This window comes from Alligator sinensis, unplaced genomic scaffold, assembly GCF_000455745.1.
Source record: "Alligator sinensis unplaced genomic scaffold, ASM45574v1 scaffold181_1, whole genome shotgun sequence".
NCBI classification, from domain to species: Eukaryota; Metazoa; Chordata; order Crocodylia; family Alligatoridae; genus Alligator; species Alligator sinensis.
Genome location: NW_005842022.1, coordinates 563956 through 581539, shown reverse-complemented (window position 1 = coordinate 581539; position 17584 = coordinate 563956). Strand labels below are relative to the sequence as shown.

Here is a 17584-nt window from a genome sequence, read left to right as displayed (position 1 = left end):
TCCCTACACATCAGGGTTGGGGCTGGTTGTTCCCTCCCCTCTCCAGCTTCAGGGCTGTCCTGTCTCTACCCCCACGCCCTATACATCCAGATTGTGATTGTGCCTCTCCCTATTCCCCTGGGTGGCTGGATCAGTATCAAGCTGTGCACCCACTGTGGTTAAATCAGGTCCCTACCACACCGGCCCTATGTGCCAGGTTGAGCCCGCCAGCTGGATCCAGCCTGTGGACAGACCTGGTACTGCACATCCAGCCCACAGGGTGAAAAGGTTGGGCACCACTGCTCTAAATGAAAAGAATGATATATTCTCTAAGGTGTGGTAGTAATGGTGTTAAAATGTTCAGATGAAGCTTAATTTCACGATGTGTTTTTATGGTTAGTACAATTACAATGGTCTCCCTTTATGGTCCTTCTCACTTAACCCTTAATAGTCTGGTCCTGGGCGTATAGGTTTCTGTTCGTTTATAGGGCCTAATCTTGCTAGCATCTGCCTTTATCATAAAGCTTGCTGACATGAATTATACCTACTGAAGTTCATAGTACTATTCATGATAATAAGCATTATGCTTGGAAATAAAGTGTTTTGTAGGAGATAATGAATCAGGTTTATGAATTGTCATTGAAAAATATTTTACTAAATAATTCACAGTATTAATGTCAGGATTTGGGGGCTGCTCAGACCAGGGTGAATAGAAAAAGAGTGATTTTTATATTCTAAAAAAATTAGGGAGGAATAACAATGAAATAATAGAACTGTATAATAATGGGTCAATATTCTTATGTCCCAGTTTCATTCATTAATGAAATGCCAATCAGTACATGTTCTTTGCTAAAATAATTAGATATGTATTTCATATCAAATTATAGCAAAAGAGCTATTTTTATTATTTATTATTTGTACTACTGCAGCACTCAAAGATCTCAGACTGAGTCAGGTCTTATTGAGCTGGGTGCTATATAGATACAACTCTAATGCTGAAAACAATCACATATGCTTAATGTAATGCATAACATCAATTCTGTGGAAAAGAGTGAAAGAATTAAAAACAAAGTTTGCACTATTCAGGTAGCTTGGTAGAAACAGGACCTAGATATTTAAGATATATGCCAATGATACTTATGATACATGGTTTTTATGGATATGTTTTTTATAATGGTATATTCTTAGAATATAATTCTAAGATATTTGGGTAGACCAATTCTGTATTCACAAATACAACTTAGTGAATCAGTTGCAGTAGAAATATAGACATATAATCGTAGAATAATAGAATCATAGAAAATTTGGGTTGGAAGGGACCTCAGGAGGTCATCTAGTCCAACCCTCTACTCAAAGTAAGATGATTCCTAACTATATAATCCCAGTCAAGGCTTTGTCTAGCTGAGTCTTAAAAAACTCCAAGGATGGAGATTCCATAGTTTTTTTTGGGTAACCTGTTCCACTACTTTACTACCCTCTTAGTGAAAAAGTTTTTCCTAATATCTAACCTAAGTTTCCCATGCCGCGACTTGAAACCATTGCTCCTTCTTCTGCCATCCACCACTACTGAGAACAGTCTGGCTCCATCCTCTTTGGAACAGTCTAGCTTCCTTCAGCTCCCTTCATAGTAGAAGGCTGCTATGAAATCCCCTCAGTCTTCTCTTCTCCAGACTAAATAAACTCAGTTCCCTCCACCTCTCCTCATAAGTCATGTGCTCCAGCCCCCTAATAATTTCATTGCCCTCCGCTGGACTCTCTCCAATTTGTCCACATCCTTTCTGTAGTGGGGAACCCAAAATTGGACACAGTACTCCAGATGTGTCCCCACTAGTGCCAAATAGAGGGGAAGAATCACTTCCCTCAATCTCCTGGTAACTCTCCTACTAAGGCAGCTCAGTGTGCCATTAGCCTTCTTGGCAACAAGGGCAAGGACACACTGTTAGCTCATATTCAGCTTATTGTCTACTGTAACCATCACTTCCTTTTTAGCAGAGCTTAGCCGATAGGTCCCCAGCCCATACCTGTGCATGGAATTATTCCATCCTAAGTGCAGGACTTTGCACTTTCCTTATTGAAACTCATGAGATTTCTTTTGTTTCAATCTTCTAATTTGTCTAGATCTTTCTGAATCCTAGCCCTACTCTCCAGTGTATCTACTACCCCCCACCCCCCCGCGCTTGGTGTCACCTGGTGTTTCTGAGGTTGCACTCCATCCTATTTTCCAGGTTATTGATGAACATATTACACACAGTCGGCCCTATGACCAACCCTAGGGGTACTCCATTAGATTCCAGCTGCCAGCTAGACATTGAACCATTGATTGAGCCCAATGATCCAGCCAGTTTGCTGTCGACCTTACACTTCATTCATCCTACCCATACTTCCTTAGCTTGCTTGCAAGAATGTTGTGGGGTACCATAGCAAAAGCCTTGCTAAAGTCAAGGTGTGCCATGTCCAGTGTTCTCCCCACATCCACAGAGCCAGTCATCTCATAGAAGGCAATCAGGTTGGTCAGGCATAACTTGTCCTTAGTGAATCCATGCTGTCTGTTCCCAATCACCTTCTTCTCCTCCAAGAGCATGGAAATGGATTAATTGAGGACCTGCTTCATGATTTTTCCAGGGACTGAGGTGAGGCTGACTGGTCTGTTGTTCCCTGGATCCTCCTTCATTTTTTTAAAGATGGGCACTACATTTACCCTTTACGAATAATCCGGGACCTCTCGCACTCACCACAAATTTACAAAGATAATGGCCAGTGGCTGTACAGTCACATTGGTCTACTCCCTCAGCACCCTTGGGTACAGTGAGTCCAGCCCCATACACTTGTACACATCCAGCTTTTCTAAATAGTCCCTAACCTATTCTTTTGCCACTGTTGGCTGCTCACCTCCTTCCCAAACTGTGCTGCCAGGTGCAGTAGTCTGAGAACTGACCTTGCCTGTGAAGACTAAGGTGAAAAGGCATGGAGTACTTCAGCCTTTTCTGCGCCATCTGTCACTAGGTTGCCTCCCCCATTCAGTAAGGGACACACCCTTTCCCTGATCTTCCTGTTACTTATATATTTAGACCAGTATAGTGGTATATTTATTTAGACTGTTGTATTGGTTTTTGTATAATTCATAGGCTTCAAGGGATCTCAGGTAGTCATGTAGTCTAACATCCTACTCAAGACAGAATCAGTGCTGTCTAAAGCATCTCATCTAAATGTCTGTCTAACCTTAAAAATTTCCAAGGATGAAAATTGAACAGCCTCACTTGGTGACCTGTTCTAGTGCTAACCATCCTCACAGTTGGGTAATTCTTCCTAATAGTCAACCTACATTTCCCTCCTTGCCGTTCAAAACCATTACAGGCAACCCCTGGTTAATGCTGTTTTGCTTAGCACTATTTCGCTATACTGCTCATTTTAAATTGATACCTGATTTCACTTAGCACTCAGTTAGTTTTGTTATAACATTTTCAGTCGCCATCTTGGGTCATTAAAAACATTTGTGGTTGCCATCTTGGGTCGTCAAAAACTTCTGCTTTCACTTAATGCTCCTTTTTTCAGGAACCAATTAAGAGCACTAAGTGGGGGTTAGTCTTTGTCTTGTCCCTTGTAGCCAAAGGTAACAGTCGCTATCATCTTTATAAACATCTAGACCTCTAGCCACCTTTGCTTCTTTCTTCTGGACTCTTTCCAATTTTCATACATCTTTCTTGACCTATGGTGTACAAAACTAAACATAATACTCCAGGTATTATTTTTATTAGGGATAATATGCCACTCCAGGTGGCATAATACCTCAGCAGTGCCATATGAAGTGGAAGAATCACTTTCCTTAACTTGTAGGTAACATTGCTGTTAATACAAGCAAATATGCTATTGGGGGTTTTTTTGTAAGAAGAACACAGTTTTGACTTATTCTTAGGTTATGGTCTGCTATAACCCAGGTCCTTTTCTGCAGTATTGAAGCCTAGCCAGTCATTTTCCAGTGAGTCCATTGTCAGGAATGTCTCTAAAACAAACTGAAAACACTTCATAAGTGTGTTTCTTTATGATGGGTAAATCACACAGACAGGATAGATTTTAGGAGGTCTGTTATTTGGATTAGATTCAACCTCCAAAGTGTCTCTGCACCAGGCAGCTGTTTTCCTGTACTCTTTCCACTTGTACTTTCCTGTTCTCTCTCCATACCACCCTTCACATGAGCTGCCTTCTGTTTGTGTCTGAAAAAGAGAGGGGCTACAAACTTTAGAAGTCTTCAGAAGGTGGTTGGCTCATGTTTTCTACTTTTCTTGACCTTACCCCCAGTATTTTCTTAGTCTCATTAGAGGATATAGTCCATTTCAGATTTTCTAAGGGAAAGGGACCAGCTTATATATCTTTCCTCCCTTATTTTTTTTTTCATGAATTAAGTTCTTAGTGATAGGTGGTCTGCTGATCTTGATCATTGATCTTGCAGAGGAGAACCTGGTACATTGCTTTTGTTCTCGTTGCTATTATCCAGCCTTATATATGCTCCGTATCTTGCTATATCCTATTTGAAAACTAGATAAGGAGGACCAGCCGGAAAATAGCCTTCCTTTCTTACAACTGGGACCATGAAAAAGGCATCCTAGTCCCATGTGAATGAAGAGCAGCAAGTGTTTAGGAATGGATTAAATAATTGTTCTAACCTGAATAGAATTGAAACTCATTCAACTGAGTTTCACTGAATGGAAACGCTCGTTGATGGATTTGATAATTCAGTTCATTCCCTTTCAACTTCCTTGTGAAAGTAGCAATGCTTTTCACGCTTTTTATAGATTTTAGGTTACCTCACACAGTAATTTCATTATGAAATAAAATTATCTTGAGAAATGCTTAGCTGTAGAGATGGCTGTATGATAAAAATGTTGCAACCAGAATCTCAATTTTTATATCTTTTTAATATATAGAATTAGTTCACTAGATAAAGTCTCTAGGTAACAAAAAGCCAAAAAAAATATCAGTACAAGAAAAAGACAGTAGCTAACCTTAAACACACCCATAATGCAATTGCTTAGAATGAAATATTTTTTCATGTAAGTATTATGAATATTTAAGAAGTCCCTTTATAAGAATTAATATGTTTATTTTAGTGTTCCTGGGTTGTTTTCCTCATAACCTTTTCTTGCTAACTGCTTCTTTGTAATATCTAATGTATATGCTACTTTTTGAAGCTGTTTTATTTTGTGGACATTTTTAACACTTACTATGCTCCACTGAAAATAATGCAAACATACAGTAAACCACCATTTCACAGGTGTAGGAGGCAGCCCTAGACTACAAAAGATTCTGCCTTAGCTAATTTCATTGTAATTCTTCCTCTCTATATATGAGTGCTATTGGTTACATGGTTATTTGGTTTCCAACTTCATTCATTGTTTTGATTATTTTATAACATTAAAATATTACTGAGTTTCCTTGATTCAAAAAAGATATACACTAATAAAGGGAGAAACTAAGGGTAAGTGTTCATGGTATGACATTTATTCAAGTATCATAATACCTTAGAGGAAGATGCCTATATTGGGTAAGACATTACTGTAGAAGTTACAAGTCTAATCATAACATGTAAAAGTTCTTCCAATGGTTCAAAGCTTATTAGCACTTTTTTTTAGTCTCTGAATAATCTTAAAAATAACTGTTTTTGTAGAAGTATGCCAAGTTTCCTGCCATTAAATAAATTAGCTGCCACTTATTTAGGTTTCAGAGACACAAAGCACTAACAAACTATTACCATAGAAAGCTTGTTTTACAAAAAATATCTACTAGACACAAATATACAAACTGTTCTGCTCATCTTACATGGTGTCATATATTGTGACAGCATAGCAAGTTGTTATATCTGAGTGTAATGTAAAGTGAATATTTATAAAAACAAAGTTCTGTAGATTAACTTGAAAATTATTTTAATTCCAAAAATATATTTCCTGTTGAAGTTTCCAGAGTCTTGAATAAATAGACTGGTCCTTTTCTTCCTTTTCAAACAGGTAGATAGTTCCTTCCACTGGCTTCATTAAAGCTTCAAGATCATTTTCTCATGGGAATCATTTACACAGTGACACTTCATTTCTCTTTCAACCTTATATAAAAAAAAATTTGCTAAGGGACATGAAACTGTGAAACTATGTTTACTCTGCTTTTTCAGCGAGTGAGCTGTAGAATCCAGGTCCTGCCTCATGTTCTTCACCTTATTGATTATTATTGTTCTGGTTGGATGTAGCTGTAGGAGGTCAAGGTTATGTAGAAAGAGCATTTTTTCAGGCAAATAGAGGTATGAGTATTAGGAAAGTGGGTTCTCCATCTAGATGGGAGTAGTACAGAGAGCAGATTACTGAGGTGATGAAGCATGAGTCACAATAAGCACATGGTCTGCTTTGAAGCTTTTTCTGCTAAGAGATGTGATCTTGGAGCTAGACATCTGGCAACAGGGCACTGGAACGAACACCTTTTTGTTCCCAGGTGTGGCCCACTCCTCCCAGGTCTGAGAGAGAGCCAAGCAGAACAGTAATATTTAACAGCTTTCCACATGATAGAACCATTCTACTCATGCTTGCTAGCAATATAACTGAATGAGGAAATGAAGTTTGTTTGCAATCCTTGGTTCAGCTTTTCTAAAATAATAATAATAATAATATGACTAAAAATCTAATCTAATCCAGGAATCCTGGTTTTCTCTGATAAAAAAAATACAAATTTTCTGACACAAAAATTGTAAATTCTCTAGTAAAACCCCCCCAAATACATTATTAAAATTAAAAACCTCCCACAGCCCTCCACAGCCCCGCTGGTGCCCTCACCACCCCCTATTCCTCCCCCAGCCCTGCTGGTGCCCCTCACTCGCCCCCACAACAGCCCCCCAACCCTACTCGTGCCTCTAGCTCCCCACCCACAGCTCCTGCCCTCCAGCCCTGCCAAGGGGCCCCCAGCTGCCAGAGCTATGGGGCCAGGGACCCAAGTCTGCAGCTCCCTGCCCCCAACAGCAGGCAGCTGCAGCAGAAGCAGCGTGGAGCCAGCTCTCCCAATGCTGCTGCCTGCTCGGGTGGAGGCGGGACCAACTCCTGGCTTCCCCCCAGCCCTGCCAGCAACCCCAGCCATGGTCCACAACCCCTCAGCCCTGCCAGAGGGCCCCCAGCAAGCTCCACTTACCTCACAGGCTCCAGGAGTGAAGAGTGAGGCTGAGCTGAGCCTAGCAGTGGCAGGCTGAGAGCCTCAGACCCCACCCCTCCCTCTCCCCCTCCCCCTCCCCCTTCTCCTGTGGGCAGGGCTGGGGTTTCCTGCCCTGCTTGCAAACAGCTCTTGCAGGCTGGAGCTCAACCAGGTGGTGTCACCTATACACACAATCATGCTTCCTGCTATGCCACACATGCATGGCAAGAGGTGTGATTGTGGAATCGTGCATCAGATCCCATAGTGCCTTATTGTTGGTGCAGGGGGGGATGGGACTGTGATCCTGGGCTCCCCCTTCACTATCAAGTAGCAAGCTCCCAGCGGCTGGGAGCCCAATCATCTGATCCTCCACAGAAGTATATGGTGCATCCCCACATCTGGGAAGGATCAACTAATGAGGCCTCCAGCCACTGGGGAGCACCTGGCCACATGTTCAATTAGTGACATGATAAGAACCAGCCACAAAGTTAGTACACATTTTGTCTGGAATGACTTTGTGGCTTATTCTTTGTTTTATAACACCCTTAATTGCTTTAACCTGTGACCAAGTTACAATGTAAGATGTGATTAACTGGTTATTCATGTCTTAAGTGTAATATAAGTCTTACACAAGCTATTCAATCAAGTTATTGCTAAGACTTTGACCAATGAGACTGCAAATTGTTTGTGTTCATCTAGAACTGCTGAAAAAGCTGGATTTCCAATTACTAGTCAAGCTAAAGAAGGGAAAACAGGGAGGGGGCTTGTAAGTCTTTAAATACAAAAAATGGTGTTTTATGAAGATGATGGCAATCAATTACTCTCTGTCTCTACAAGACAAGACAAGACAAGACAAGAAGTAATGGCCTTAAATAGTAATGAGAGAGATTTATGTTAGATATTAGAAAGAACGCTCTAACTTTTAAGGTGGTTAGGCACTGGAACAGATTACTTTTTAAAAGGTTGTGGAATTTTTGTCCTTGGAAGTTCATAGGTACAAATTAGACAGATATTTGTCTAGGATGGTTTGGACAGAGATGGCCCTGCTTAGGGTAGGGAATTGGATTAGATGACCTCTGGAGGTCTCCTCCAGACCTATGTTTTTATTGTTCTATGAAAATATGAATGTGATCACAGTGGGTAGTTATATTTGTATAAGTATGCCAAAATTTAATCTAAACTTTTTGTTAGGTGATATGTCTAAAAATTCTTCATCATTTATCAACAAATAAAACCTTTTGAAGTGACTTATTAAGAAATCAGTTATAATGTATGGTCCCAGATTACTCAGAAATTCTCTCCTTCAGTTTCTGATGAGTTCTATATTTACCAGCATTTAAAATAAAGTAAGAGTTGCTATTTAATTTCTTTCATCATGACCTTATTTGTCTCTGTTAGTTAGGCATTTACCCACTGTTGTTTTAATATTTGCTTTATTAGGTGATTCTTTAAAAAAATATCAGATATATATTTGTCTCTAGTGGGTTATGGAATAGAGAAAATCCCACACAATTTACTGATTCGTTTTGATGCACTGGCTGGGGGAGTAGTTAGCTGATTGCACGATTTCACAATGATTACACACTTAATTTATACAACACAATTTTATTTTAAAACTCTTTGCTACGTATATAACACTGCTTAGCTTTAAGAAACACCACAAACATTAAAAACACAATAATTACATATATCAGAAACAATGCTCCAAATGCACTTCCTTCCCAAACAATGCTATAAGAATTAGTGTTACAAAAACAACTACAATTACAACTAAAAGTTAAATTTGAATCAATACTGTTATTTTTCATAATATACTTACAATCCTAGAATTCCGAGAAGCCAAATACCAAAATATGGTTTCATTCCTCAGTAGTACGATTTAATGGGTTGGCCTCAGTAGTACGGTTCAATAGGCTGGCCTCAGCAATACGATTCAATGAGCTGGGCTCACCAGTGATAGGACTACGTCCCCTTCCTTCAGTCCCTTTCGGGCGCTCCGCGGCTTCAGCGTGAACTAAGAGATTCGTGTTCACGGAGAGGCTTGATTAGGCGATCAATCTAATCTGAACTTATACTTGCGATTCTTCCTTCGTTGTTCTGCAAGTGAAGTCACCTCCAAATTGGGACAGTAAGTTACAGGTTTTTATTGAGTGAGCTGCCGTCATTGGGCTCCTCCTACTCAATTCATCATAACTCCCAAATTTGGGCTCGGATCTTACTCAACAGAAATTACCTTTGTTGAGCATTTTTAAATTATTCTTGGGGAGACTTCCATATCACTGTAAATACTCTTTTCTTTTTACCAGTCTGGTTAAAAGGCCCCAGGCTTTGATTTCTTGGAATTTAGGACATTTACTTTCTTTGTAAAAAATTTCTAAAGGTACAATTTAGATTAAGGTTTTAGGCGAAGTCAGGACATTTCGCACGTAGCTCCAAAACAATGAGCTAGATAAGGAGATAGATCCTATCTTCTTCCTGAAACTGGCTAATGGGCAATCTTTACAAACATTCAAACTATTTCATTCAATATGACAATATTTCATGTTATAATAATAAAATATTGATTGAAATCTGAAAAATGGAAATTGGCATTATGTCTTATATTGGCAGCCACCAGAAACCTTTTTATACTACTTTTTAAATCTGATAGGTCTGATTAAAATGTGTGTCATTAATTAGTGGGGAGATAAGTGTGGAAGATAAGCAGATGGTATAGTACATTGCTGCAAAGTGTAAAAGAGAAAAAAAAGCTTTCCAGCTGTTGTGAACCTACGCTAATTGTCACCTAAAAAGCAAGATTTAAGGAGTGTGCATCTCCCAAGGAGATATTGATGACTTACAAATCTTATTTTTTTCTTTATTGTAGCTGACTTTGGTCTTGCAAAACAGAAACAAGAAAACAGCAAACTCATATCAGTTGTGGGAACTATTCTGTATTCCTGGTAAGAGCAAAACAATTTGAGAAACTTCAAGTGCAGTGATTCTGTCTTGTTGTTTTTCTTTGACAGAAATGTATAAGCTTTCAAATGGTGCAAAATGTGATCAATGAAGCTTAGTTTTGCTTAACTGCTGCTTGGACTAATCTTTCATTTGCATTTTACACACACACACACACACACACACACACACACACACACACACACATACAAAATCACTTTCCAAAAGGTATTTCACAAGTTTTATTTATGCTGATCAGTGGGCATTTGTGTTTAATGATCATATTGGAATGTGTTTTTATGCTCTTTGATATCCCCAACATTAGGAAGAAAAAGACGCATCTTTTGTTTTTTCATTTAAAATAAGCATACACCACAAAAGAGGTGTGCAACTCAGGTTAAAATACAGTGAAGACGCAGTAACTTGGATTTTAATTTAGTTCAAGTACTTGAATTCAACTCCATGCTTTCCTATAACCTTGAACTCAAGGCACTAACTCAAGTTAATTCCCAAGTTACCTCATCTTCACTGCTATTTTGATTTGAATTAGTTACCTCAGGTTAGCCAATCTGATTTATATCAATCATATTTATTTGCCTTGTGACATATTTACAAATAGTATCAAAGCTTCGAAACTGTAAAAGTAATAGAACAATTGAACAATTTTTGCCTAGGGTAATTCTGCAATCTCCTTTACTGGAGGTTTGCAGAGTAGGCATCTACCCAGGATGATATAGGAACAGCAAATTTTGTATCTATGTTGAGTATTGGATTAGATTAATGCTTAGGGTCCCTTCCAATTCTATGATTCTGTGAGTGTGCTTGAACAACCAATTACTCTGATTGGTGTTAAGATGTTTAGTAGAACTTATGTCAGTCCATTGCATGGGTCTATCTAGGAATTTCACTATTTGACGGATTAGAAATAGTGCTCTTCTGAGTTGCCTCAAAACAGAGATTGCATTTGCCAGTCTTGGTAGGATTTCACTTTATTTCACAATAGGACATTTTGTAACGTAGAGCCACAGAAGTCAACAAAAATGTATTTTTTCCTATAATTTCTTAGCTTTTTGATTTTCAGTAAATGCAGGTTTGCAGTAAATGTGTGACTGGCAACTCTAAAAGTTTGCCTTAGTTAATACATTATTCAGTCTGCCAATAAACTGCTGCTTATTTTGACAATCTATGGACAAGCCACAGTGAGAAACCATCTTGTATTATTACAATACTGATCATGAGATCTATATTTCAGGATTATTATTGCTGCCTTGCTGATTAGTATTTTAGTCTCTCTACTGAATGCAGTAAAGAGTGTATTCTGTCCAAAAAGGTTCAATTCAAAATATAAACAGTCCATATAATTGAGACTACTCTACACGCATATCAACTACTTTCTAACAGAAGCAAATACTTGCAATCTAAAGTACTAAGAGATTTTTTTTTTATTTCATGACGTGCTATACATCACAAATAACCCCATTATCCAAAGCTGTTATATTTTGAACAAAAGCGAACAGGTTTCAATGTAAATCAAAGTTAAAGAATAAAATATAAAAAGAAAAAAGTCAGTGTTCAGCTTGTAATAATCAACATGCAGTAGATTGATTTTCAGTTAAATTAAGGATTGTTGATAATATTACTAGAAAAGCTAGAATCAAGATTTAGTCAAAGAACTATTAATCTTGCTAGTATTAGTGTCATATTTCTGTGTTTGAATGTCCATGAACTGTTTTTTGCTATCATTCTCTAAAGTAGAATGCTTACTAAGATTTGTGGAGTCAGAACTTATGGTAGGTGATATCTTTTATTAGACCAACCAGATTTTTGCAAGAAAAAAAACAATTTAATTGCAAGATTTTGGGCATAAACACCCTTATACAGGCATAGAAGAAAATATTATAAAAGTTCTTCTGGGTAGAAATGAAAGTTCATATTTCATAGGAGAGTTGAAGGTAAAAGGTCCTGTTTGGAACAGTTCATTTTATATGCAGGTTAGACTTAGAGAGAAGTTGGGATAATCTGTTTACCTCAAAGTTGTTTGGTGGTAAACAGGATGTAGTCATATTTCTTTCTGATTATGGTGTTTCATATTTCACAGAGGAGTAACACGATTTGTTTAACTTACTTCCCTATTATTAATGAAAGGTGTTTACAGTAACACTAAGTGGAACCCTGAATTTTCCAAGTGCCCCTAACATTCCCACACTGCCTTAGTTGAGCTGCTGTGCTTTTTGAGGTAGACCCAGCTGTTCCCTCACTTGTGACCCACAGTGTTGCCTCTATTCAGAGCCCAACTGTCCTAAGATCAGAAGTTGGTTTACTTCTCTTGGGAACTTTCACAGGCTCTTATTCCCACTAATGTAAATTGCCACTTTCAAGTACTGCAAATAAATCAGTTAACTAGTCGCAAGAAATTAAAAAAAACTCTGAATAAATATAAAAATAAGCAGGCTTTAAATACTGCATATTATAAGTTCTGCCATCTAATTTGATGCTGCCTATGTTAGCTCTTCTCACTTACAAAATTTCTGGTTATATGAGTGTTTGGCATGGTATACCGCCTGAGTTTCTTTTATAACCAGCATCCTGTCTGTGTCAATTATAGCATCTTTCTTAGGTCTCTGGTCTTTCATTCATGTCAGCCTTATTTTTTTATCATGTGTTGGCCTGCATGCCTTTGAGAAGTCCTCGTTCAAGAAGGGGTTCTGAATTTTGAACCCCTATCCTGAGAATCTGGTGTTCCTGTATCTGCTGTGGGACTGTCTGTATGCATACATCAACTAAATTAACTGCTGGCATCGATTCATTGTGGGAACTTCTAATTGTATCAATGAATATGATAGGGAACCAACTTACAGCTTGCATGGGTTTAGCGATATAAGTGGCTGGGCCTGTGGATAGTCCCTGGGAGGTAACTAGGCGCTCGGCAGGGTAGGGGTACAGGTTACCAGTGTCAGGTCAGGGTCCGAGTTGGTGGAGCAGAGAGCACGGGACCCAGTTCCAGGGGATCTGACAGGAGTGATCCAAGAGGTGTAGTCTGTAACACAAGCTGAGGTCAGGAGCCAGGGGTCTCAGAACCGGTGCCAAGTTCCGGGGAGAATCCGAGATCGGGGTCAAGGAAGCCAAGCCAAGTCAGGATACCAGATAAACCAGAGAGAACAGAGCCAGCACCAAGTTTTGGGGAAGAACCAAGATTGGGGTCAGAAAAAGCCAAAGCCAAAGGAGAACCAGGAAGAACTGTAACCACAAGGCTTGCCAGACAGATTGAGGTTGTGTCACGGTGTGCCTGCATCCTGAGTCTGCAGGTGTCTTTAAAAGGGGTGAGCAGCCAATCTGGTTGCGGAGAACTGTGTCAGTCACATTAGTCAGGGATTGAAGGTAGGTGTGGTAACTCATGTGCTTGCCCCAGCCAGGCCTGCTTGATCAGAGCCAAATAGCTGCTGTTGAACCCAATTCCTATTGCCACTTTGTGATTTCCCATTGCAGCAGTAATGGGAGTTTGGATTTATTTTCTGAGAACACCAAATCAATCACGGCATCTAGGAGTGAGTCCCTGCAAGAGGATTTTTAAATGGTAAATATTCAGGTCCATATCCTGGTCTCTAGTGTATCTGCTCTTTGCTAGTTTGTATGGGCTGAGCATGTGCAAAACTGGCTTAGCTGACTCTGTAAGAATATGCTAAACATAAAAGAGTCTTAATAGTATATTGTTTGGTGTAACTGGTTCCATCCTATCTGTCTCCAGCTCCTCTGGTATGGAAGGAATGTCAGGTTGTGGCAGGGTCAAGGGATGTTGCTGAAGAACTAATGTGCTTTCAAAATCCCCAGCTACTGAAATAGCCTGTTAGTGTCTATTGCAGTTGGTCAGATGTTAAACTAGCTCTGAGGCTGTTCTAGTTTGTCTGGAAGCAAACCAGCGCCCATCAATCCCCAGGACAATCTGAGGTGCAATGACATCTTAGCTACCATACCTCTTTTCTTTCTCTCCTTTTTACTTTTCTACCAAATGGAACTTGGGTGGATGTTATGACTGGACCTTTAACATTGGAAAATTGTCTGTGTGATTCCTGTGGTCTCCATTTGGGGGGTTAAAAATGCTTGCAAACATGGAAAAAAAACAAAAACAAAAAACATCTCTTTATCAGAAGAGGAAAGCACATTAGTCCAACCCAGCTCCACAGGGTCTGTATAGATTGGGTGCTTCAGCGGGGTGTTTGGCACTTTTATCTAAGGGCGTGTGTAGACAAAACAGGAGCCCTAAATAAGCAGTGGGTTTTAAAAAACGCTGCTTCAGTTAAGGGCTGATTAAACCCTGCTGACTTACCTGCCTCTCTGGTGGGGAAGGGAGGGTGAGCTGCTGGCAGGCGGAGTGGTCCCCGAGTTGTGGTGGGGGCTGATGATTTCCTCTTCGGCAGCGGTGTCACCCCCAGGTGGCACCCGCCCGCAGGTACCCAGCTCAGCTCAGGCGGTCCTGGGGGTCACTGCAGCCACAGAGGGAAGCACCGGGCCCCTGCGCAGCTCAGGTAGGCAGGCAGGCTCCAGCAGGGGGTGGAAAAAAAGATCAGGCTTGCCACTTTTCTTGAGCAGAGCCTGTTTTCCCGGCTGCTGCCATGCTGCCTGCAGGGCGTCCTGCAGAGCCATAGAGCTGCACGGAGCCCGGTGCTTCGCTCCGCAGCTGTAGGGCAGCAAACTAAAACTCCTCAGAGGAATTTTAGTTTGCTGCACCCCAAGTCATTTAAGGCATATTACACTGCCAGATTTCCTACAGCAGCTGGAATTAATGTGTAATATGCTGCCGAGGCGTCCAAACACCAACACCATTAAAGTGGTACAAAAGCATTTAGTCTGCTTTAAAGTGTCTTGCACACACACTTCTAATTTCATCTATGCATGACCTAATAGCTGATTCAATCAGCTATTAGATAAAAGTGCCAAAAGCCCCGCTGAAGCACCTGATCTGTAGAGATGTTGGGCAAGCTGGGTCAAACTAAAGCAATACCTCTTCTGGGCATACACTGCACTTGGTGGGGGGCACGCCAAGCTTAAAGTGCCTTTTTTTCACCTCTGCATGCAGCCACTGTTTTTAGTTTAAAAGCAATTATTCTTCCCTCAGCCCACCTTCATATTCCCAGATACAAATTTGTATTAGGACTAAGACTCTCTCTTTCTACCTCTCCTACATGACTCTTTAGAAGGAGACAGCAGAATGGAATTCCATTTACTTGGCGTTTCACACAGATATAACTTGTCAGCTCTTCTATTGCACACCAGAAATTATTGCACTAGTGATCCAACCTTGTCTTCAGTCAAATGAGAAAGCAAAGACTAGGGACTGATTTCCTTGTATTGAAAATATACACTCAAGTATTATGTAAAAGGACAGTGTAAACCATTAATCTCCTTGCAACACTGTGATCATGTATGAATATTAATAAGGCTAGTAAAGAGATGAAAGAACTGGATGCTACTTTTAACAGAGCCAGTTAGTGCCACTTGTGATAGTGGGTTTTTTAATATAGAAACTTGTCTACAAAGAACTTGAAGGACTTATCAAGTTGGTTGACATTGTATACCTTGACTTCCAAAAGGCCTTTGATCTACTATCCCACAATGTCCTCATAAGAAAATTGGAGGATTGTGGACTTAACGCTGAGACAGTCAGCTGGGTGAGAAACTGGCTGCAGGATAGAACCCAGAGACGTAGTGAACGGATCTGTGAACGGATGAGAACGTAGTGAACTGATATGTGTCACCATGGTGAGAAGTGGGCAGCAGTGTCCCACAGGGGTCAGTGCTCGGTCCAGTACTTTTCAACATTTTTATTAATGATTTGGATGTGGGGGTGAAGAGCTCACTGGACAAGTTCGCAGATGACACCAGGTTATGGGGGAGCATGGTCATGCTTAAAGATAGGCTACAGTTACAGGCAGACCTAGACGGCTAGCAAGTTGGGCAGATCAGAATCTGATGAAGTTCAACATCAAGAAATGTAAAGTGCTCCACCTCAGGACAAGCAGCCCCTAACACACCTACAGGCTTGGCAGCACCAAACTGACTAGTGAATTATGAATTAAAGGGACCTGGGGGTAATAATAGACCACAATATGAATGTGAGCCGGCAGTGTGATGCTGTAGCCAGTAGGGCAAATAATACTCTGGCTTGCATCAATCCAGCAAAACCAAGGAGGTGATTCTTCTGCTCTGCTTAGCACTGATGAGACCATAGCTGGAGTACTGCATCCAGTTCTGGGCACCACACTTTAACAAGGATATGGACAAGGTTGAGAGAGTCCAAAGAAGAGCCACCCATATGATCAGGGTCTTAAAAGCCATACAAGGAAAGGCTGAGGGATCTGCGACTCTTCAGCCTGAGGAAAAGAAGGCTGAGAGGGGACCTGGTAGCAACTTATTACTACACGAGGGGAGTACATCAAGGGTTTAGTGAGCAACTGTTCACCAGGGCACCCAAGGGGAAAACTAGGAGTAATGGCCACAAATGCCTGGAAGACCAATTCAGGCTCAACACTAGGAAAACCTTGTTCACATTCAGGGTGTCCAGTAAATCTTCAAGAGGAGACTAGGCAGTCACCTTGCTGGGGTCACTTGACCCCCCAGTTATCTTTCCTGCTTGGTGCAGGGGGCTGGACCTGATGATCTTCCGAGGTCCCTTCTGGCCTTACAATCCATGAAAGTTGTTTCATATAAGCCCTAAATGGTAAGCAGATCCTAAATACTGTTGGGACTAGGTCAGGTGTTTTGAGGGTGGGCTGTATTCTATATAAAGATGCATATAGTAGCAGTAATAGTAATATAGTACCTATGAGACTAGAGATAGACAGAGAATTGTAATTTTAAAGCAGCAAGAATTGCTTTCTTTTGAACAAAAAGCATAATAGCTCTGGGTAGTTTGAAATATGAGGCACCCTTCTTGGAGCATGACAAATACAGTACAGTAACAAAACAATACATGTCAAAATAAGTGGTATGTGATGCACACTGCTTAGATTTGGAAATATAGAATTATGTATAGCAGCTCAAGTGACATGAAAAACGTCATGTCTCTCTATGTACTAAACATGTTTGTATTTAGGAATGTCTTATAAGAAGTACTGAATCAGTTTGCTTGGGGAGTTGCTAATGTACTTTTTTTAGCAATGTGTCATCATGAAAAAACAGCAGACATTGTTTTATGTTTGACCCTATGTTTAGAGACAAGCGTATATAATTATTTTTTGTAATTTCAATGTTTTTCTATTCTGCTTCTTTGAAGAATCATGCTAATTAAATTCCTTTTAATTGGTTATGTCCTTGAATTAAAAAATCCAGCAATTGAGTACATTCTGAATACAAATATATTAAACCAATGTGTTTTGATTTAATGCATTAAAAAAATTAAGGAACTAAATGCCGTAGAGGATTGATAATGAGCTATGAAGAATTTCACTAGACTATAAGTCACCAGAAACAATCTGGTTGAAGTTGATGACAGAGTCTTTATTTTCCAGGTCTC

At 40.1% G+C, this 17584-nt stretch overlaps 1 protein-coding gene across 1 annotated transcript in view; it reads left to right on the top strand.

Annotated features, from left to right (window-relative positions):
• NEK10 (NIMA related kinase 10) overlaps positions 1–17584 on the top strand; it is a 189868-nt gene that overhangs the window by 62350 nt on the left and 109934 nt on the right. Inside the window, exon 23 of the mRNA XM_006022187.2 lies at positions 10004–10079. Within this exon, the coding sequence (XP_006022249.1) occupies positions 10004–10079 (76 nt within the window). The remainder of the gene's footprint in view (positions 1–10003; positions 10080–17584) is intronic.